At 46.0% G+C, this 24,148-nt stretch overlaps 1 protein-coding gene across 7 annotated transcripts; it reads right to left on the bottom strand.

Moving 5' to 3' along the window:
* Positions 1-650: 650 nt before the first annotated feature.
* Nup50 (nuclear pore complex protein Nup50) lies at positions 651-24,074 on the bottom strand. Of its 7 annotated transcripts, none has more exons than XM_077662772.1 (9): positions 23,936-24,074; positions 22,846-22,999; positions 21,399-21,593; positions 20,709-20,937; positions 16,777-16,971; positions 10,454-10,633; positions 7,451-7,529; positions 2,629-2,744; positions 651-1,040 (listed from the first exon to the last, which is right to left on the bottom strand). In XM_077662772.1, the coding sequence occupies exons 2-9, from the start codon at positions 22,993-22,995 to the stop codon at positions 826-828; spliced, it is 1,359 nt and encodes a 452-aa protein (XP_077518898.1). In that variant the 5' UTR covers positions 22,996-22,999; positions 23,936-24,074; the 3' UTR covers positions 651-825. The 7 variants fall into 7 exon arrangements, with proteins under 7 accessions (XP_077518898.1, XP_077518899.1, XP_077518901.1 ...); XM_077662773.1 differs by having other exon boundaries at positions 23,933-24,039; XM_077662775.1 differs by having other exon boundaries at positions 23,929-23,953.
* Positions 24,075-24,148: the final 74 nt, after the last annotated feature.

Raw genomic sequence — 24,148 nt, 5'->3', positions numbered from 1 at the left:
CCTGTGCTCAGCTGGCGTCTATAATGTCTGCGCGACTTCAAGACTGAAGCATGAGGCATACAATAGCTCACGTAATGCCCCACATAGGCAAGACCCTTGAACCACAAAAACATAAATGTGACAAGGGATGCAGACACTTGCTCAGGCTAACGTTTTGCAAACTTAACAATGTGACAGCCATGAGATGCAAAGGCAAAGCACACAGTGGTTCATCTAAGCCACCATTCACAACTGGTTTGGTTTGGTTTATAGGGGTTTAACGTCCCAAAGCGACTCAGGCTATGAGGGACGCCGTAGTGAAGGGCTCTGGGAATTTCGACCACCTGGGGTTCTTTAACGTGCACTTACATCGCTAAAGAACCCCAGGTGGTCGAAATTTCCGGAGCCCTTCACTACGGCGTCTCTCATAGCCTGAGTCACTTTGGGATTCACACATCTCATGTGTGATGTAGCCTGATAAAACAAATAACCTTCACTCAGTTGCACCAAAAAGTGATATAGTATATATAACCTGTGAGGTATACTATATTCTGGTTATGTCACTATACTGGGTGCAGACCTCCCGTTACAGCCAAAAGTATCCTATAAGCTTATCTAGAAGCACAATTTGCTGCTTTGTAAAAACAAAAATCACATACATAATGCATAGCTCTGAAAACAAAAATTTCAAAGGCCTTCTTTATTAGCTGGTCAACAGCGCACTTGTCATCCACGTGCACTTTTGAAGGTGAGGTAAAAGACCAGGCAGATAGCCACCTGGCATGAATTTTTTGTCCATATCTGGGGCATATGCCTAAAAAAAAAAATCTACTCAGTCTGCTGCACTCAGCTGGCTGCCTGGCCTTTGTAACGATCCAGGGCACTCTTGAGCTCATCAGCATCTTCTGCAGTGCGCACCCGAAGCAGCATGGTGGTTGGGCTTGCTGAATCTCCTTCAGGTTTCACAGATGGATTTGGTATGCACACCAGCGCCACATTGTTTTTGCCCAGACGAGATATCGGTAATGTGGGAGCCAGCATTATGTTCAATAGGATGTTACCTGCAAGCAAACAGATGAAAGCAAGGAACCACAACAGTTGCTCTAGTTATATCAAATGGAAAAGAGGCTTTGTTGCAAGTTTGATGGTGCTACTGAATCTTCAAAATGAAACTGAGAGTCACCATCACAAACCAAACAGTTATTAGGAATGAGGCTGAAGATGAGCCCATAAAGGTGAATGTTTAATAAGTTCACATTTAAAAACACAAGTGTGCTACAGTCATATGTGTATTAAAGAGGAAAGCCCCAAAGCTTCAAGGGAGCTTTGAGGGACACTGTGATGGGAGAGACTGGACTAATTTTGACCACCTCGGAAGGGACACAACAAATAAGGATGACTTGCATTGATTGTGTATCGCATTCTAATCACAAAGAGACCACTCTCACCACTCTGAGCTTTTGTAAGCTAGAACGGACCAGAAAATGAACTACAGACGTCGCTATTAGTGGATGATTTTGCAAGTAAGATGCATGCATTGACATGTGCTGAAACAAAACAAGACTATATGTAAAACATGGCATGCTGCACAAAACAGGTTATAATGAGTTAGCTAATTCGGGTTAATGCATTGAATGTCCTGCAGAACGATAGTTCGATAAATGTAAACAATACTGCTATACTCTTGCATGGGATTTTCAAGGGGATATTCTGACAAGTTGATATAAGCAATAATTCAACATATCCAAGTTTGATATATCCAAGATCTGTAGCAGTTGTGCATTTTGAGGTATCACACCTCTGCAGGCTGGGAGGCTCTCCAATGTCGCCACAAGTCTCTGCTAGAGCAGTGTTCTTCCCTGTCACCACCCACTTACGGCAGTTACTCAGTTAAGCAGGTGACTCCATTGCATGTGAGGACTCTTGAAACCATGGATAACTGTAACGAAAAAGTGCCATGTTCTGGCTGCTGCAATGATTAAGCAGCAATTTATCTCTGTAGCCAGCTTGCAACCACGTGATGCCAGGCCCTCTTGCTAAATCTATTATACGAGCAGGATTTGCTAAAATTTTAAACACAGTAGCCAGGAAATCGTGTTATCCGGGAAGGTATTAAAGGACTATAGACACTTAATTTTAGTTGTGTGTTTTCTTGTTTCAAATGATGTGTTATAGAGATTAGAATACATGGATCACCGCATGATATTTGCCTGCAACCACTGAATAAATACCCTGAAAATTTACGCAACATACACTGACCTACAGGTCAAGAATGGCTAAACGTGCTGAACAGACTTCTCAGCTTTCTCTCTGACCATCTTCTAAGCGCTCTTTTTTAGGACCTTTCTTGTTTTTGAAGAAACATGAGGTCCAGGACCTCCTGCTTAGTGCTGCTGTCACAGTCTATGGCACTGATTAGGTGAAGCCACCTACTCCACAAACCCGGCATACATGCTGCAAAATGCCATGCGGCAATGCAAACAAAACTGCTTCTCGCACTTACACCATGCACTGTGCCGACATGGCCGCCGGCCGGAGTACTACAACTCCCAGGGTGCATTTTGGCAGTGGCGGCGCAGAGCAACTGTTTGTGAAATCAGTCTATTCAGCACACAACAGCAGAGCAGACAATGCCGCTTGCATACTCACCAAGTCTGGTATCGGCCCTGATCAGCAGCTGGTGTTTATCGTTTTGAGGCTTGATGTAGAGGATACCGATTCCTTTATCGGCGTAGCTATCGTCTTTCTTTTGGAACAGTTTACACCTGCACAGAGGAATGACACAACAAAAGAAGTGAGAAAAAAGAAAGAAAAAGAAAACAGCTAGGAGCGAGGAGACTGATGTGGGACTCCCATGAGTCTTTCACTGGGATCACACAAAGCTGCAGGACTAAAAAGAAACTCCAACAAGACCTAAGGAGCTGTACAATGAAGCCCACTCAAAATGGTGAAAAGCTGCTGGTGTAAAGCACTGCTACGACATAAAAAGAGCATGTCAAGAACAGTCAACTCTCGATAATTCTAATTCTAATCGGACTGAAAATTTGTTTGAATAGTGCAGAGATCGGATTCAGTAGTGCCCTTTATGTGATATTGATATTCATGAGACCAAAGCACCACTTCGAATAAGCTGGAAGTTTGAATTAATTAGCGAGATTCCACTGTATGTGCCATTGCCATAGGCACTTACTATCCATGATTGAGCTGTTGTTAGAAAATGATTGTGCACAATATGTAAAAACTGTTCCCTACCTGCATTCTCCGACAGTACCCAGTGTGGGTGGTAGTAGTGCTTGTTCCACGGCACACAGTTTTGCGCATGCGGGCCATTTTTCAAGGTGCTATGAACTTTGTGAAACTGGACCTGACATCTGCGGCTTACCGTATTTACACGATTGTAAGTCGACCCCTTTTTTTTTTGAAACTTAAAATTCCGAAGTGGGGGGGTCGACTAACAATCGAAACGAAACCTTGAACTGCCAATAAATGCAAGAAAAACAATCTATCAGAGACGCTACTGCGATGTTAGAAGTTTTTGTTTGCTCTACGGCTCCAAGCGTAGCATTCAGGTATTCCGCGGAATTTTTGGCCAGGATTTTTCATTTTTTATTTTTACTCCGCACACCGTTACCCACCGCGATGGTTCAGTGCTACTGAACAGGATACCCGGGTTAGAACCCGACCGCGGCGGCAGCGTTTCGATGGAAGCGAAACGCAAAGGCGCCCGAGTGCTGTGCGATGTCAGTACAGCAGGTTAAAGATCCCCAGGTGGCTCCCTTCACTATGGCACCTCGTTCCTCCTTTCTTCTTTCACTCCCTCCTTTATCTCTTCCCTTACAACTGGGTTTCTGCCAATATTTGAGACAAATACTGCGCCACTTCCTTTCCCCCAAAACCAATTTCATTTCATTTCACTCTTGGGAAGGGCCGCTGTCCCGCTGTTCCAATCGCGGAGTCTGCGCCAGCGCCCAGGAGTGTCGCTAGCTGATGGAAGAGCCGCTATTTCAGTTGGTTGCGCAATACGTAACAGCGGCGCTTCTGGGGAATGCCGATGTTTGCTGGAAGAGCCGACGCCCCGACACCGATCACTCTTTGGTTGGTGGTGCTTGGAGTTGGTGCTTTTGACTCGACTGCCGACCATGTACTTCGCCATGAGCTCTCCAGGTTCGAAAAGCATTCGGCGCTCATTCACTGCAGCGTTCAAGAGGGAGGCCATCATTTACGCCGAAGAAACCAACAACTGCGCGGCGGGCCGCAGGTTCGACGTTTCTGAACGGTTGGCGCGGGAGTGGCGGAAGCAGCAAGACAAAATTTTCAATTGCGACTCCAAGCGAAGAGGTTTCCGCGGGCCGAAGTCGGGACACTTTCTGGAGCTGGAGGTCAAGCTTGCAGCGTATGTCACCGAAATACGTGATCGGTCCCTTCCAGTGACATGCGAAATGATCACGCAACAAGCCCGGGTCTTTGCTGCGGAAGCTGGAATACTCCTAACAGACTTCAAAGCCAGCCGGGCTTGGGCTTCGAAATTTATGAAGAGGGCTGGTTTCTCTCTTCGTCGGCGTACTAGTGTATGCCAGAAGCTGCCTGCTGCTTACAAGGAGAAAGTTCTCGACTTCCATAGGCACTACCTCAAGCTCCGCGACTCGCGGCGATACCTGCTCGGCCAAATTGGCAATGCGGACCAGACTCCCGTCTACTTCGACATGACGAGCAACACAACAGTAAGTGTGAGCGGAGCTCGCGAGGTTAAGCTTCTCACGACAGGAAACAAGAAACTTTGGTTCACTGTTATGATATCATGCTTGGCAGATGGCACAAAGCTCCGACCGTACATCGTCTTCAAAAGAAAAACTATGCCAAAGGAAATGTACCCGAAAGGTGTGATTGTGCGAGTGAACGAAAAAGGCTTTATGACGGACGACTTAGTTATTGATTGGTACCGTCGGGTGTGGCTTTTGAGGCCAGAGGCATCCCTCAAAAATCGCAATCCGAACCTCCTCGTGCTGGACTCATTTCGCGGCCACCTTACCGCGAAAGTGAAGGCAGAGCTCCGAAAAGAAGATGCAGATATGCTGGTGATTCCCGGCGGTCTGACGAGGCAGCTGCAGCCGCTAGACGTTGGCATTAACCAGCCATTCAAGGACTTGCTCCGGCGTGAGTACAACGAGTGGCTGATGGCAGAAGGGCGGGAACTTACGCCAACGGGGCGCGTGAAGAGAGCCTCCCTGGCGGCTGTGTGCGGGTGGGTGATTTCCGCTTGGGCGGCCGTTCCATGCGATGTCGTGGTGCGGTCATTTAGGAAGTGCTGGCTTTCCATGGAGGACGATGTGCTGTGGGATCGCAGCAACGACGACGACGACAGCAGTACCATTGAAGATGACTCAAGTGAGAATGAATAGCCAATCCATGCAATAAATTTTCGTTTTTGAAGCGCTCCACCTGTGTTTTTTTTTTCGGACATGCGATTGGGGGGATCGACTTACATTTGCGTCAACTTTTTTTTTTCTTTCGGACATGAGATTTGGGGGGGTTGACTTACATTCGAGTCGACTTACAATCGTGTAAATACGGTAGGTGGTTGTTGTCAGTAAAAAATTATGACATTAAAGAGACCCTGGAATGATTTCGATGGGCACATTGTAGTGCAACAGATCTGTAGAGGTGGTGCTCGTGGGTACTCGAGTCAAATTTAAAAGCTCTGTGTGGACCCTATAATTTAGAGGCATTTTTTAAAAAATCGCTGTAGTAGTAGCTCGCAAGCGATTAGGGCGACACACCTCACCGTGTGTCCTCTACCCCGATGACGTCAGTGGGCAGATGGGGTGAGCTTGAAGTACTGAACAACATTTTTTGCGCTCAGAAATAAACAAAATGCTTGAAAAGCAGCAATTTACAAAGAAGGAGTGATGTCCACTGTAACTGACACACCCACCCCAGCTACAGTGTTCAGCAGCGACAGGCACTGAATATGTTGCACTCTTAAAGACAGCCTGCAATGCAATGCTCTCCAAGAGTTTTTCCAACGCTGCCTTATACAGGCAGCCGGGTTTAAATGTTTTGGAGCAGCTCAGTAGCAGGGCAGAAAGTACGGCACACAATGGTGTGGACAAGATATGCAACCTACAATGCAGCCATCAACCATTTTGTCTCAGCAACAATGGCAAGAACAAACTCGTCAGTACACTCTGACACCAATAATGTCCTCACTTGTTAACAAGAACTTGTTCCATGTTTATGGAAGAAGTTATTTTGATTCTGCAGTTTTCAGAACAATGGCTTGTGCTCATAGATTTAATGTTTGTTCTGCAAGTATGCACATTAGAGTGTCTTAATAACAGAAACAAAAAATTTAAGGCCCACTCAGTATTAGATACACTGTTCCTCTGGGCATCTAGGAGCAGCATAATTTCACTACTATTGCAACTACCTAAAAAAGGGACTAACTACACTTTGTGTTCACAGGTGACAGAGTCAGTATCTGGCAGAATAGCAATGCTTGTCATTTGGAAGGCTCACTCCTAGTTAAAGACCATAAATGTTTTATTCTTTCATATTCTTTCACACTGTCTGGTGGTTTACTGCATCTTAAGGAGTGAAAATATCGTAATAACAACTAGTAACTTATTATGTCAATGATTCATTAGTGGCTGTATTGAACCAAGAAAATCTGCCTATTGGAACATCCCTCTTCACAATGCATTTCCAGGTGACCCAACTGTGCACCTATGCTAGGCTCACAAGCTATGGAAGCCGAGATATGCTGTTAAACCTTTTAACCTTCTATAGCCCAACTATGTAGCACAAGACAAGCTGAGACAAAATGAACGCTTAATGCACTATTCATTCGTGCCAAACCTAAGACACAGTACTGGAATAAATACTGAAATGACGCTGAAGCAAAAGACTCTCACTTAAAACAGATTTTACCACACTCCTCGATACATTCAGCTTCATATTTGCATATAATATCGCGAATGCAATTAAGATGAGCTGAAATGCAGAGCACATAGTGTTGTTCAGGTCCTGTGCATGTGCATTGGTGACCTGACGTTTTTTAGACCCCCAAGCAAAATGATCTATCCTAAACTCTGCTGAGCTGCTCTTCAAAATAAATGGCCCCACTTTCAAAATGGCTGGAGGCAGTTTTCGGTTCCAAGAGGTTTTTTGCACTCTCGAAAGGAATACATGCGATATAGTGTTTTAAATTGAGTTAAATGCGAGTTTGTCTTTACTGGTAACAGAAGTGAATGAAATGTCACGTCCTGCCTTATTACTGCACCAGTATTATCGAATAATTAAACCATTTTGTCCTGTTCTGCACTGTCAAAAGTGATCCTCATGTGGCATTGCAGTCATGTTACGTGACGGTGAATACAGGTATTAAGTTTTGTGTACCTTGACGGGAACAAAAATATCAAAATTCACAAACATTCTGAAAAATGCAAAAAGGTCACTGAACGTTGTAACGCACCTTTTTGTATAAACCGCATCTTTTTCTTCAACAGGGGCTGTCTCCTCCTTTGGTGGCACATACTCTTCGTCGTCTGAGCCTGAATAAATGAAAATTGACACAAAATTAATTTTCAATGCTGCTGCGACGATTCTCAAAAGCAGTGGGCGCGACTACCATCATGAGCGCCTTTTCAGCAGCATCTAACTCAGTGGAAAGAATGGGAAAGGGAAAGGCAATAAACACTACTCCTGCTTTTCAAAGAGAGGAGCCAGTCCATCTCCCGCCAGCACTGTGTATTGTTGGTGACCTGTTTCAGCGAAACATACCAGTCGGGAAACGCACTGGCTGGGAAGCATGCGTGAAAAAATAACTGAAAGGCAATTACAATGATCAGTAATGCGAAGTTTAAGAGTGCAGCTCTTCACACTCCACTAGCCACCCTTAAGGATCTCCCCGTGGCAAGTAGCAAGTGGCGTTTCGCTCTGCTACTATCTCCCACTATGCCACCTGTCACATGCTATAACAAAATCATTTTTTTTCCCCTAATGCTTAGGAATTGCCTAACACAATTTGCACTCAAATTTCGCCCTAAAATGCCACTTAAGCACGGCATGGCACAGGGAAGTTCCTTCGCAAAGCATAGCGCTTTTGTCATAGGGAGGGCCGGGTTCAAACTACAATAATTTCACCATGCCAAAACATGTACAGCAGAACACCGCTGTTATGACTCTCACAGTACCGTGGAAACAAAAAAATGTGCCAGTCAGAAAATGTACTGGCTGGGAAGCACGCGTGAAAAAATAACTGAGAGATCATTACGATGATCAGTAATGCGAAGTTTGAGCGCAGCTCCCGGGATCTTCACAAGGCAGCCCCCTTCCGGCTGTCCATTGCTCCGCGCTTGACGTGGCGTTTCGCTCTGCTACTACCTCCAAACACGCCACCTGTCACATGCCATAACATGCCACCTGACAGGTGACTAAGGCACGGAACGCAGGAACGGACGCCTAAGAGCTGCGCTCTAAAAAATGTACACTGTTGCCTGCAGTTTTTACCGTAGAATCTCGGCAATACGAATCTCAAGGGGTAGCGAAAAAATTCACATAATATGAAATCCTGTCCTATCCAAAACAAACAAAAGCCACATGCAGAAGCATGGGAAATGCATTCACGCAGATCTGTTTACAGCTGACTGGATTTATTTATGGCCGCGCGGCCATGCTCCCTGCTCCCTGTGTGTACAGCGTGACTATAGTGATCACGAAGCCGTTGGTGTACAGGCCGCGCGCCACCGCTCACTTCTCGTGATGCCTACCGCACGACTATCAACGACGGAGTTGTCGATGTACGGGCAGCATTAGTGCTCAAGACTGCGGTCGCGGCTTGCGTGTTTGTATCATCCATAGCGGCGGCGCAGGAGTGTTCAAACATTCGAAATTCTGCACAGGTACACAATGTACTCCGGCTGCAGAATTTTACCAATTCGTATCATCCCGAAATTTGAATCAACTTTGTTCGTATCATCGAGATTCTACTGTACTAACGCAACAGCTCGGGTAGTACCTGGGATTGCTAGGTAACGGCTGTTTGGAACTTAAACCAGCTAACCCTGGTCCCTACCCGAGCTTATCCGAGTAAGCTCAGGAGGCTATTGAGCTTGCTAGGCAATGACAAAAGATAATACGTAGGTACGGTGTGGAATAGGGAAGGTGCTAACCTTGTCGAGCACTGCGCAACTTGCTAGCGGTAAGAAGCTTGTGTCACAGAAAATCCGGCATCGTCATAGGCATCGTTGACCATGAGCGAAAAATCCTCAGAGAAGCAACCTAGGAGGCAGGTGGTCCATCCAGGTCATGTAGCCTTGCGGCGTTATCACAACCTGCCCACCGGACTGTGAGCAAACTGTGCACTGTGGCAGGTTGCTTGGCAAGAGCAACCTGGGTCACATAACCCACTGGTGGGAGCACCTGCCATCGCAAGGCAGTGGCACATCGCTTAACCCCTGCACCACTGTGCCAGGAGTGTTACGAGGACTCTCAGGAATCTATGAATGTTAAGTTGAGAATGACCAATTCTACATATATGGGCATTCACCCATTAAGCTGTCGCGTCATACCTTTAAGGCGGAGCTTAAGAGTCCACTATAATTTTTTTTATTTCTAGCTAGGGGAACATGCTTCCTCTTGAATTTGCAAGGCTTTGTGCCTCTTGCAATTGTTCGCATGCACAAAAAGTTCTAAATGCCCTGCAATGGCTCTCAATCTGCATTCCGCGAGGCAGCAGTGAAGAGGGTGGGCACATGAAGCGAGCAAAGCTTGGGCATGGGTGTGCGCTTCTACACTATTTTCATGGCAGCCGCTTTAATCCTACACAATCCTTGTCTATTAGAACCTAGAAATTACATTCGTAAGCTGCAGGCGACAGGAAAAATGCAGATGACAGAAATATGACTCGGAGCCACCCTGCGCAACTACATCTTGCCCGCACGGCATTTGACACGGCACAGTTTCATTTTCGCGACTTCGGCTGTTCACGCTTACGCTGCCGCAGTGAATGGAACTGCACCAACAGGTGCTACAAGATTAACGCCGCCGGCAAGTGTGCTCGGCATGGGTGCAACACACCGGAAGCTGCTAAACACGGTGGTGGCCGAACGCTAATAGAGTCTAAAGTTCCGCCTCGGCCCCGTCACCGTTCCATGCGTGCTCAATGTAGCGGGGTGCCCTGCTATTGCGAAGTGACATTCACGATATAGCATGCAGAAAAACTATCCCAGTTGCCTCATAACTGAGTTTGTATTGCACTGGTTTCTATGGGAGCTTGGACACAATGGCTCCAAAAACGTAGCAGCCGACAAAATGCAGCACCTAGGAATGTAACAGCAGGGTTCTACTGTATTATTTTCTGCAGAACTTTCATTTCTAGACTCGCAAATTATTGTGCACATGCAGTATTAGAATTTTTTTAAAGCTGCTGCACTAGCAAAAACCCTTGTCCAGGTTCCTGATCATTTAAGCGTACCCTTTGCGTCTTTGTGCACCGTTGTTTCAACAAGACCTGATGCTGCAAACACATATGTTCCCGGCTTTGGTGACACTGTATGAGAAACTGAGCTTCCTTTTGGCGTTTTAAAAATAAAGCCACTGTCATCCGCACTGGTATCACCAGAGTCTGCCGTAGCACTTTCAGAGTCTGCAGTGGCTGAAAAACAAGCAGACAAGGTGTCAGCCCTGTTAAACATTCCATGAAGCTTCCAAGCCGGTAAAGCACAGGCGATAATTTTGGCGCAGAGTTGACTGTAAAAGGCTAGCGCGAGAATTCGTACCATCACGGTTTGTCTGATTGGGTGCTGGTGCTGCTGCTGCAGGTGATGGAAAGGACAATGCAGGCCTTGGGGTGAGCATATTACTGGGTGCAGCCATCTCTACTCCAACCAGCACAGGCAAGGCTTCTTTGCCCTTAACAACAGCATCAAAAAACTTATACTGGCTTCGTAAGGCCACTATTAGCTGTGGGTGGTGTGCAAGGCAGTGAAGCAGCTTCAAGCTTGGCATTTTGCAAAGGTAAAGTGCCATAGTTTGCATCAGCTGAAAAGCAAACGGGCAGACAAGATGTGAGGCTTGCACAGAGCCATTCCATACAGCTTCTGATGAGTGAGCCCTGAGCAGGCACGTACACGTGGCTTTCATAAATATCCTTGCCATATGGGCATCTCACGTGCTTTGGAACAGACTGTCTGTCTAGTCAGTTGCCAAATGGCTGCTGCTAAAAGGCCAGCTCCAAAAGTTGCTGCGTGAATGGTTAATCCAGCAGACAGAAGAGCAGCAACCTCGGTCCTCTAAATGATGACAGCAGCATGCACCCTCGAACACAGCTCTCAACATCTATGTGCCATAAACTTCAGGAAAGGTAACTCAAAATAAATCATACTGTACATTGTATAGCTTGTTCTCTAAGCACAAAAGTACCACAGCCAGCAGCTTGATTTTTGCTAGCATCTTATATATAAAAAGAAAGAGAAGTTACTGGACGCTCAAGTCACCTACCAAATGATTCCTGGTGCACAAAAAAAAAAAAGAAGACCGATAGAGAACACACCACACAGCACCACACGGCGCTTTGTGGTGTGTTCTCTGTCTGTCTGTCTTTTTTGTGCGCCAGGAATCGTTTGGTATGTGTGACCAACTAGCCCAGCAATTCGTCCTCAATTCACCTCAAGAGTGGAACGTGATAGCATTAGATGATACATTCGACGCAGCTTCTGTGGAAATTGTCGGTCAATCAACTGCCATATTCGGACTTCTAGCTGCAGTAGCAAGTATCCGCTATGCTGTGATGGTGCTGACATTTGCATATATCACATCACCGATTTCGACCCATTTATGAAATTTCCACCCCTGGATAGCAACCTGTGACTGTTTCCTGTGGGGTCACTTGACCCTGTGATGCCATACCTCTCTTGACCAAGCAGTGAATTTTGTGACACTAGACTGCCCCGGGTTGCTTGTGACGTAATTCTAATGGTATCCAGGCTGCTATATAAAAGCTACGTTGCTCACAACCCGGTGGGGCAGGTTGCACTGACATCACAAGGTCCCATGGCCTCTCTCTACCAATCAATCTAATAGCTGCCTGTTATAGTGGGCACATTTTGATGACGTCGCAAGGTCATGTGACATATCTAGACCGATCAGTGAATTTTGTGACATCGGATGGCGGATTTTGCTTCTGATGTGAACTCTAATGCTATCGCATTAAAAGACAATACAGATGACCTTGGATATAATGAGCTCGAAGAGGACCATGAAATAACTGGATACATAAAAGATGACAATAGATAAACTTATCTCCAACCTAGAAGCAAGAATGCATTTTACCAACGCTAGATACCACTCGCTTTGTATGTAAACTACTGCCTGCCAGCTTACTGGAAGATTGCCACTCCCTGGGTGTTACCGTATTTACACGATGGTAAGTCGACCTATTTTTCAAAATTTGAAAATTCGAAGTGGGGAGGTTGACTTACAATCGAAATGAAAACATCATACTATAAGTAAAGGCGAGACAAATGAGATATTGGGCATGCTACAATGTGGCTGCATTTTTGCTGCGCGGCTCAGTCGCATCGTTCTTTGTGCTGGCCTTGAGCAGCTGCTATGTCAACGCGCAAAACTGGCATCCCCTCCCCGAGCGCGCGGGCGGCAGCCGATGGCGGCTATCGATAAGCAACAAATTGGCACCCCACACTCCCCACATATGGCTGCTGACTGTGGTTGCTCATAAGCGGCGGTGGCCTAATAACGCAATCGCGTTCTACGGGAAGCAGCTCGAGCGTCCAACAAGTTTTCTTTTTACTTTCAAATGGGCGCTCGGCACACAAGGAAGCATTGATAGTTGACGGAAGGGCCGCTGTTCCAATCGGGGCGGCATCCCCACTCGGAACGGCAATGGTGGCGGGGAGTGTCGGTAGCCGACGGAAGAACCGACGCTATTCTTGCGTAGTTTCTCGTTGGCTCCAACGCATTTGGCTACTGTCGACCGCGTTTCACGAGTTTTTAATGTAGTGCTTCAACAGTTGTCATTTGTGCTCCAGGCCCGGCAAGCGACCGGTGCTCGTTCACGGCTACATTCAAGATGACTGCCATTTTTTACGTCAAAGACACGAACAGCTGCGCACCGGGCCGCAAGTTTGATGTTCGCAACGGGTGATACAGGTGTGCCAGCTACAGCGAGGAAAATTTTCAGCTCTTCCGCGCGATGTCGTGATGTGGCTGTTTCAAGGCCAAGCTTAAACCACCTCGAAGTTTTTTTGCTTTTTTTTTCAGAAATGTGATTTGGGGGGGGGGGGGGGGGGGGTCGACTTACAATCGTGTAAATACGGTACTACCTAGCCTGCTTCGCACTGAAGCCACAATAGAAGGTGCTTTGGAAATAGTTACTGCCTATCCTAAATCTGCTTCCAGGGCATTATAAACAAGATATTTTATTAAATTTAAGGTACACTTGATTTCTCCGCCTTTAACAGGCAAAGCAGCCAGCAAAGCAGACCAGGAGAGATCTGGGTCAACTAGGCTGGCAGCGTACTGAATGTCAACCTCCAAGCAAACAGCTGAAGGTAACTCTCAAACAAAACTCACATTATGTGGTTTTACAGTAATTTCATGTGGCTAGGGCTACCAGCACGGGTCCAACGCTGCACACTGACCACGATCCGCATTCAATTCAAAGATTCACAGGGACATCTAATTTCACTATGTGTTAGCAATACGACACCATTAGCAGCTGTTGATGCCTTTACCGGAAGTGACGTCATTTTCCTCCAGCAAATAGGTGACATTTATGATCGACGAAGCATTCTGGCTCCATCAGGCTTCTAATGTTATCACATTGGAATTGATCATGGAAGTACCGCTAGGAGAACCGCCACTTGCAAGGGCACAGCGCGCTGTTTGATATACAGAACGTTTCCGTGGACAGACATTTCATAAATATGAATAATTCGCAACTTTCACGATCGGCAGCACCGACGAAACTTGCAATGGGGGTATAGCGCAGTGATGACAAAGAGCAGTAGAGTGTTTTGTTTGTGTGCACTGTACCTTGTTTCTAACAATTCTTTTTGCATGCAGCGTATTTGCAAGACGAAATTGATGTTTGCAAGGTGCACTAGTGTGCTTGGAATGACCAGGTATACAGCAGTGACCGCTATTATGCATCCCACACATTTCAGGTCATGCTCTATAGAGCAACACTAGCCTGCATGTGTTTATTTCGAGCGAACAGCTAAAGTGAAAACCGATGATAAGAAAACAAAATAGCAAGCGAGTAATAAAGCCTATGGGGAAGTGCTGCGGGCACTCTGTTCTGCTGGGGAGTCTATTGTATGATACAGTATATAAGCAGCCACTTTGCAGTTCTCGTGTGTTTTGATGATGTCGGGGGTTGAATACATGGCACTATAGCCAACAATACGATATTCTCACATCAGGACCAGTTCGCACGTGCTCTCAAATCCAGGAATCAGGCGCTACCTTTCGCCGGGCTGCAAAATGCTACGAGGTGCCTTTGTGCCATGCACAACAAGCGGGCTTTGTAACCTCCGAGAGTGCTTTAAACATGTCCCTGTCATCCTCCTGCAAGCACAAGTAAGCATCTGGGCACCACTGCGTTGTCTACGGATGCAGTAACAGCCAGAGGAAAAGAAGCAACAGGGTTGTGGAGCGCTGTGTGCGATCTGCACAATGTGTGCCGAGAGCTCTGCAGCTGGGGGGTGCTCAGCCTGCATCATTTCTCATCAGGTGTTAAAGGCCGACTCCGGCGTTTTTCTACCTCTTCCGATTTTACTGAAACTGTCACGGTAAATTCTCCACAGTTTCCTGGTCCTTTGTGCCAAATTTTGCAGCAGGAAATTTTTGTTGCAACGCAAATGAATTTTTTAATTTCCCATTTCGTGGCCTCAATCGGAGAGATTATACGGGCAGCCTTAAGTGCGTGACGTCACTGGAAGCACACGGCCATCGATATTTGCTCAGTGTTTGCTAAAGGACAAAATTTTGAGCTGGCCTTTGGTCATTTCAGATAAACAATGACCCAAGCTCTCACCTACAATTGCCACCTTAGCCAACCAACGCGCACTCGAAAGGTTTTGTGGTAGTATCTGTGACGTCACAGGACAATCTGCTGCCAAGTAATAGTTTGGTCGAAACCCAATTTCAGTTTCGATTTCCTGGTTGTCGCTCTTTTGGAATACTTTTATCTGGCATTTTGAAAAATTCTTTTTCCACACCGAAGCGAGTCTACTGCAAGAAATATGACACGATTATCAACTCAAAATGTTAAAAAAAAAAACGAATCAGACAGTCCTGTCTGATTCTTTTCTATGTCCCCGTCTTAAGCATTAGTCTTGAGTTTATTATGATACAGAGACCACGTTCGCTTGGAGCATTTGGGACGGGGTGACTGAGTGTGCGTGTTGTTGGAGGATGGCGTGAATAAACATCTCCTTTGTGGACTTGGAAGCCTGTTTCCTTGCTGCAAGCTGCTCTGCAGCTCTTCTCCCTGCGGAGGTTGCATGTACTGCAGCAGTGCACCACTGTACGTACTCCTGATAACGGCCGGTCGGAGCCCGGGGTAATAGTTGTGGCATCGTTTGCTTATGCTGCATGCAGTCTGGACACCAAACACCGCAGCTTTTGTCACAAAGAGCCTACTATGCATGAGCAAATAAGCTTATGTCATTATGAAGCGCTTGCGGCGCTTCCTGCCTCTCATGATGCAATGCCAAATGAATCATAAATCTCACACATATACTTAAATTTGCATAAATATAAAGCATGCACTAGCAATGGGTCATGAACAAATCCCCTTTTTTTTCTTTGAAAATTTCAGTGCCTGGCACCATGCTGTTTTTGCGTTTTGAGAAAATGAACGTTAGCTTTGAGACCACTGCCGCTGCCCTGGAATGGGATCAAGAACATAAACTCTAAAATCAGTGCCTGGACTGCAACACTGTGCTTTTCCATAGGCTGCATCAGACGTAGGTTGCATTAAACCTAAGCCGCAAGCAGTGGTTTAGGACAGCTGCGCTAATCCATTTATTGCGACGGCAGCACAATTACTTAGAAGTCTCCTGCGCTGCACGTAATTTTTGCCCCTAAAATTGGTCCGGTGGCTATGGTGAAGGAATTTTCGAGTGCAGGGAACTTGACTTTCAGACTTCTGCAAAAAGTCCATTAAGCATGTACGTTTTTGCCACTGTTCTGACACCTGAATGCAAAGCTCTCCCACTGCGCACGACGACGCTGTCACCCCAAAGACGAAAAATTTATGGCTTACTTCTTCTAATTGAGCAGCAAAGTGCAGGGTGTTTCCTGCAGTAGCGGGCAGCAGCGGCTGCCAAATCCCCTCAAGATTCAAACAGTGCTGTGCTTTCACATAGCATTTTCAAGAGGATTTTCTGGCATGAACAATTATTCAATATATATGTGGGTTTGATACAGCCAGGGTAAGTTGTACTGATAAAACAAATTAAAGTTTTTGCAGAAATAATCGTATCTTTCACTCCAGGTTAACACTACAGGCTGGATGGTCCTGGCAATGCTGAGCCATCAGTTGTGAAGGTGTCATTACAAGTGTTTGACACATGATTATTAATTATTGGGCCTTTCAATGGTGATTCACTTCGCTGTGCAGCAGTCACAACATATTCAGGTTTGAAAGCATTTTGAAACCTCGGGGGCCAATGCCTCGACATGGCGTTTGAAATTGCGCGTGTGGTATGGATACAATGTTGAGGGTACCAACAATGCGAGTGAATTCGTAGGGAACCCAAAAGATGCACTCACCATTAGAGTCCTTCTGTGTTGAAGCGGGAGGAACTGCCGACAACCCAAATGACGGCTTGGCAGAGAACGAAAAGGCAGGTGTGCCTGGGCTTGCCGTAGAAATGCCAAACGAGAAATTCTTGATCTCACTCGTACTACGCGAGCTGGCGTCGCCCATGGAGGAGTCTGAAGATGGAGTGGCCGAGTTTGCATCAGCTGAAAAGCACACACAACCTGTAAACCATGTCTCAAGCAGTTCCAAATGAACAGATCAGTAATAACGATGCCACAAACTACTTAACGCCATGTACTCCACCATGTCAGCAAGGACAAGCGAAAGAGAAATGCTGGCAGAGAGTGGTCCGGCACCATCTGGTGGTGTGCAAAAAAACTTCTTCCCTATACAGTGCAATTAGTGGACAGTGACAAGAGAGAAACAATACGACACTTAACGTCGCGCTGCAATCAATTGCCTTCCCGTTTGTGTCCATCTTTAGCTCCACATCACAATGCGTCGGTACCAACCACCTTAGTATACTACTCTCCTTATTTCCACTGCACCGTGTTTGCCTTCACTGTTATACTTCTATATGAGCTCTACAATGCCTGATGTGGGCAGATAAAGCGGCCGCCTCCTAACAGCGAAATCGTCTTCATTTTTATTTATTGTGCCATGCAACCACGCAGAGGTGTGGCACTGATCCATGAACAGCAACTTTTTTTTAATCAAATTTGCTGTGCTTCCACAAACAGGTGCGGCAGCAAAACAGACAAGAAAGGCAAAAGCAACAAGTAAAAAGGAAAGCTAGCTGCAGACCAACCCGAAGCACTACACTACTGCAGCTAGTCCCCACAATGAAGATTCCACACTCTTCTGCATAGTTCACTTCAACTTTGCTAGAACTGCCTTTTACTCATGCTTAAGTTAACTTCTACGGTGATTGCATGTTGCAGAGTAAGCATTTGGGCTTCAAGCTTAATTATTTTATAAAATACAGATTAGTGGAAGATGCAGAGTAATGCTGGTGGTTCAATTAAGGCATCACATGCAATGGTACCTTGATGTGTAGTATCTCACACATTGGTTGACATCCTTACATTTTTTCAGTCACTGCAAATGGCATCAAGACTGCTTTTATAGCCATGTTCTCTATCTGAAAAATTGCTATTCTCTTTATGCTTCCCCATACCATGCAAGTAAATCTCCAACGAGCCGGTCAAAGCCAAAGGTTTCAATGAGCTTCAGTCGTGGCTATCGTGATAAGAACTGTGATAACCTTGCTTACCATTGAAAATACTGTGACGGTACGAATGACGTCACTTGCTTTAAATGCACGACCTCTAGGTGCACATTTTAAGAGACTTCCTAGTTGAAAAAGGTCAGTAAAAACATGCATAATATGAGCTGAACATGGTCTGGAGGTAACATCATCAATGTTTTGGTGCAAATACATTTTGTATGTGAATGTCTGCAAAAGAACACTAAAGGAAAACAATAAGAGAAGCAAGAGGCTATGCCAGACAAGCTTCAAGAGTCTGTGTGGTAAGAGGGTTGATCATGAAATAAGGTTCCCAGAGTTCCAGCCACACGGGAAGGTACGAGGCAAAATCTGGCAACACTCCTGCACGTGGCTGTTCCCTCACTCTCGATTCCCCCCCCTTCCCGGTCTCGCTTCGCTGCACCGCTCCTTCTTGGCTCAGTAGCCGTCCGATATGGAGGTTCGCAGTGCTGATCCTGCTAAGTGCGAGATTTGTTCCATAATTCGCTTTTTGCACATCAAAGGGACTCCACCCGTGGATATTCATCATCAGTTGACAGAGGTATACGGCAACAAGTGTATGTCCGTTCAACACGTCTGAAAGTGGTGCAGGGACTTTAGTGCCGGTCAGAAGAAAGTCCACGATGAAGAACGGAGTGGAAGATCATCAGTTTCGGAGCTGGTTATCGAGTGGTCCAACGCGAAGTGCTTCAAAACAGGAGGATCACGGTTTGTGAACTTGTTGCTCAGATTCCTGGGGAGTTCTTACGGTACAGTGGAAATAGTTTTGACTGAAAAATTGGGGTATCACAAGTGTTGTGCTCAATGGGTACCGTGGCTATTGACATCAGACCACAAGGAGAAATGGCAAAAGTGTCAAGATAAGGAAGGATTGTTGGACTCCATTGTTATGGGAGACGAAATGTGGGTGTTTCATTTCACTCCCCAAAAGAAACAAATATCCAAATAGTGGCGTCGCCCAGAGTCACCAGTCGCAAAGAAGTTCAAACAAACTCCTTCTGTTGGCAAAGTCGTGGCCAGTGTTTTTTGGGATCTTAAGGGGATAGTGCTGATCGATTTCATCGAACGTGGGACAACAATCAACTCAGACAGTCATTGCGCAACATTAAGACAACTCAGGCGAGCTATCCAGAACCGCCGGCGAGGACGACTAGCAGCCAGTGTAACACTGCTTCACGACAATGCCCGACCTCACGTCTCCCATCAAACCCAGGAAAATTTGACAAACTTTTGGGTGGACTGTCATGCCCCACCCACCGTACAGTCCAGACCTCGTGCCTAGTGATTATCGCTTGTTCCCAAGTTAAAGGAACATTTGAGTGGCCAACACTTCTGGAGCGACGCTCAAGTCAAAGAAGAGGTGAAACGCTTCCTCAATGGGTTGGTGGCAGAGTTCTACGACATTGAGATACAGAAATTGGAGCAAAGTCTACAAAAATGCGTAGAAAAAGATGGCCATTATGTAGAAAAATAGAGCAAAGTTTCATCTTTCCAATGATGTAAATATCTATGAGAATAAACAATGTCGTCTATTTCTAAAATTGATGGGAGCCTTATTTCTGGATCAACCGTTGTATATGAGGCTCAATGCCCCAAAGTGATATAGGTTATGAGGGTGGAGGGAAAGTTCGTATTTTTTTTTGCTCATGTCCGAGCCTGAGTCGCCCTTTTGATGGGTAACAGTTGAGGCGGAGTGGGACCATGTGTCCCTTGGATGTGCCGGATGTGGGCGATGAGAAGCGGCCAGGGACGCCATAGTGGAGAGCTCCGGAATAATTTCGAACACCTGGGATTCTCTAATGTGCATTGATATCACACAGCATGCATGCATGCACGTACGCACACACACACACACAGGTACGCACTCTCTCTCTAAGACTTGCTGCTGGGGGAATTAAAAGTCCCCAATTTTTTCCCCCTTTACACTCCCAAACAACACAAGCAAAGCGATTCATTTTATGACATCACATTTTCTTCGTTTTCTGGTGAATAATACAAAAGTGAAGTCACTTGGCCCCCATCAGATGGTCCCTTTGTTTCAATACATATCAACAGATGGCACCATCATGCCATGCACCACTTTTCATCATGAGGCCATCCTCTTTAGACACGACACCCTCATCTTTCCAGCAAGAGTGTCATTGACAATGGGAGCTTGTCCTTGGCTGTACATGACGCCTTCAGCAGGCTGAGTGGGCAGTGGCATACAAATCAAGCGACGCTTCATTCTCATACCTTAACAGCACTTGCTGAACTGTAGTTCTATTTCAGCGGCCCCTGCCCGCTGAAACTGTGCTGTTCAAGCAAGCACTGAACCAATTGTGGCCAGTGGAAAATACATCCGAGTAGGCACAGTTAATGAAATTTGAGGGGCACTGCTAAATGTCTTTATATTTTTATGTAATTTATTCACTAATTGAAACTCTGTTCTCAGATATATTTACTATTTCAGGGTATGAATCTCTCAATCTAGCAAAACTTTGCATTTTCTTGCAGCGTCCCTTCAGTGTCTCTCCAAACAAAGCCTGCTCGAGGCTGCCTCAAAGATGACATACTTAGAAACGAGGACAGATAGACCTGAAAATGTCACTTTGTGCAGTGCTGTTCCAAGTGCACTCAAAAACTGCAAACTATCAGATGCACAACTAAACACTGCAACTAACAGGTGGATACCTTTTGCTGCCAGGAAAGCTGTGAAGTTGCCGGTGGTGCCTGGGACCGACGGCTTGAAGTTTATTGCAAGAGGTGTGGACACACTTTCTGTGGGTTCAGGCTTGGTGTTGTAACGTCTTTGAATTTCATCCAGATGGCGATTGTAGTCGCGGAAAACAGGTGTGAAGTCGCAGCATGGATTGGAGTTTAATTGTTTCTCCAACCAGTTCACGAAGCACTCATTTAATCTCTGAAAAAGAAAAACAACATTATGAACCCTGTATCAGGATAACCTCACACCTTCATAAGAATTGTGTCTAAATCCCCTTTTGCTCAAAATAAGGCTTTTAGAAGCATGAACAAATTTCAAGCACAAGTAACCAAGAACACCAATGCTTCAACAAAGCAATCACAACAATAAACTGAGCAAAGAAATGGCAAACATCTATTCTTGCTAAGCCAGTGAAAATGGTCTTCGTATAAGCTAGACGACTTTAATAGTAGTAAACAAGGGAGGGGGAAGCATCAGGGTGCTAGCCAAAGTTTCGACAAGGACTTTTCTTCGTTTTGTTGAAACGATGGCTAGCATCCTGAGGCTTCTCCCTCTATTGTTCAATTTGTGTTGCCAGGAAATCCATCTACCTGCTCTATCTTTTACATAGTTGTAGGTATATATTTCTAATATAATCCAAATAACAAAGGCCTACGCACCGCGAGTTTCCTGAGATAAACGGAATCACTTTTCTGTGTCTCCTTGCTCAGAGGTGCAGTTGCTGCCGAACCATTGACCAGGGTGGTGGAACTAGTTGGCTTTGCAGCTTGTGTAGTGCCAAAAGTGTTGGGAATAGTTGGCTTTGCAGGTGGTGTAGCGCCGAAAGCAAAGCTTGTGAAGGGGCTGGATGAGGCCTGCACAGAGTACAAGTATCCTGCAGGCACAGTAAGCACCCCCTACAAATGTCTTGCCAATACTGCTTGCCAAACATAATGCACAAGGCTCTGGCACAAAAATTTTCTTTGCTGAGTGCCTTTTCAGGTAGATGAGAAATGACAGCTATAAAAGCACATGGCTGTGTATACATTCATATCGTACCACAGCGCAGTAACATGAAAATGCCTTTGTTTCTGAACATCTACAGCACTTTCTATCACGCTATATTCAACATATTCGCCAGTGATAGTCGCAGTCATAACAATACGGAGCACGCTTTGGCAATCAATCTCCTCTCACACCTTTGCTTGCGAAAACAAGGTTTATGGATTATGGGTGCTTAACGTCCCAAAGCGACTCTGGCTATGAGGGACGCCGTAGTGGAGGGCTCCGGAAATTTCGACCACCTGGGGTTCTTTAACATGCACTGACATCGCACAGTACACGGGCCTCTAGAATTTCGCCTCCAAACAAATTCGACTGCCGTGGCCGGGATCGAACTCGCGTCTTTTGGGCCAGCAGCCGAGCGCCGTAACCACTCTGCTACCGCGGCGGCTGCTTGCGAAAACAAAGAGGTACTTAGTACATATACTAGGATATGGTGCTGCTGTGCTCTCGTTTAACGTCAACACACCTTCATGTTCTTCTACGAAACAAGTGAGAAAAGTTAGAATGCTGAAGCGTGCTCTGTATTATTTTGGCTGTATCTGTACACAAAGCAAGAGACACACAAATTTAGAAATCAACGCATGCTGTTGCAAGGTGAAGTGAAAGCATCTTATTTCGCACAAAAGTGCAAGAATGGTCAAACTCTTGAAGAGTGTGGTGCTCAAGCAATCATCAAGTGCCATGCATTGTTCAAAACCCAGAAGTGCCTGCCAGGGCCTAAGTGATGGGAGTACAAAGCCAGAAGTTATTTCATTGAAGCACAAACACAACCCGCAACATACAGATTACACTGCAGTACATTGGAATCATTACATACTATTAAAGTAAAAAATAAGTGTACTTTGCAGTAGCTGCAGCTGGTGACCAATCGGTATGAAAGATGAATAAAAATTGCAACAGCCTGTAGATGAATGCGCCTTTCGACTAACTCCACATCAAGAATTTAATACTGACACAAACACCAGCTGAAGGAGCAATATGAAAGTAAGTTTTTCCATCTGAGAACTTTTGAACTGCCTGGAGCAAGACACATTAAGCTGCCCAGAGCGGGCAAATCCTTACAGAATTCTGCATGCTTCGCTTGGCCGTCTTAATCACTCTTCGCCCCAGCTCCTCTTTGTCCGCCGTCTTAAACTGGCCGCGCTCCTCGGGCTCTTCGTCTTCCTCCCAGTTGTCCCGGTTCAGCTCTTTATCTGCTACCCGCTTGGCCATGATCCTGTTGGCCAGCAGCACACCAAAGAAAGACTGTCAAGCGCAACTTTACAGACTACCCAAAGCCAAACAGCGAGAGCTCTGACGTCCATGCTAAGCGGGAAACCGAATCCTCCTTTGCTCACATGTAGGTACTTACACATGGACCGCCAGAACTTATCACGCCAACACCACATTCGCGCTTTCTGCATCATGACGTGATCGGAAGTATCCAAGCGCGCCAAGCACAGCTTCAACACGACCATTGTCGACCGGTATCGTGCAGGCCCCGCTGATTCCGCTGTTCATGTGTTCGTTAAAGGCTGTAGTACATTCCTGCACACAGTACTGACATTCTGACCTGCTGGATGCCGATATAGCTTATGCCTAGCATCGTAGTAAAAAAAAAAAAAAAAGTCTACCGCGTGAACCTAGTTGCACGCTACGCCGTTGAACAGCTACAGTAATACGCGATCTAGCGAAGTTAACACGCCTGACTGAGCTATGATGCAATTAAAGTTAGCGTAACATAGCCATGCGACTCATGACGCCAGTTACAATGCAGCACGACACATGTCACGCGTTTTTCATACAAACGCGCCTTTCATTCAAACTGACAGTGAACCCACTCCACGCACTTCAGTAGTACCGTGTCATGCGAGTCGAAGCCACTGCAACACCACTGCACGCCGAAGAGAAGCGAGAGAAATCATGCAAATCATAACGTTTGTTGTTCGGGCGCGATGTGCTTATACAAATCAATATACGGTGATGACCATGAGCACATGCACGAAACGAGGTCTTCTCAAGCGGCCGTTCAATTTCGCAGCCAAACGCTACGTAGCGGCACTCAACGGCAACCTCTCCGTCTGAAGGACGAACGAAAGCTGCATGCAAGACACGTGAATTCAATAATTGGTGCTGCAATGCGCAAATATTATGATGAAAACCGACAAACCACCTGTCTTCGAGTCCTCCCCGGCGCACTACTTGCTGAGTGACCTGCGCTGCCGCTGCCTCCTGCGCGTTCGATGCGCGGCAGCGGCTGCTTTCTTCGCGCTTTGCGCAGCCCGAGAAGTGTCACCGCAATAAAAGTGACGAGAGCGAAAAAAAGTGTTCTTTGTGTCGGAATGATGCGCTTGCAGCATCGAGCAGGTTTATCATTTTTGTACAA

Source organism: Amblyomma americanum, chromosome 4, assembly GCF_052857255.1.
Source record: "Amblyomma americanum isolate KBUSLIRL-KWMA chromosome 4, ASM5285725v1, whole genome shotgun sequence".
In the NCBI taxonomy this organism is placed as follows: Eukaryota; Metazoa; Arthropoda; class Arachnida; order Ixodida; family Ixodidae; genus Amblyomma; species Amblyomma americanum.
The sequence above is the reverse complement of the archived record's forward strand: the minus strand, read 5'-3'. Positions and strand labels throughout refer to the sequence as shown.

Coding starts and splice junctions, on each gene's coding strand:
- Nup50 (XM_077662772.1), bottom strand. CDS start 22,995: ATGGCCAAGCGGGTAGCAGATAAAGAGCTGAACCGGGACAACTGGGAG. Junction 20,938..21,398: donor TTTATCTCAGGAAACTCGCG/GTGCGTAGGCCT, acceptor TTTCTTTTTCAG/AGATTAAATGAGTGCTTCGT. Junction 7,530..10,453: donor GGTGCACAAAGACGCAAAGG/GTACGCTTAAAT, acceptor TCATTTATTCAG/GCTCAGACGACGAAGAGTAT.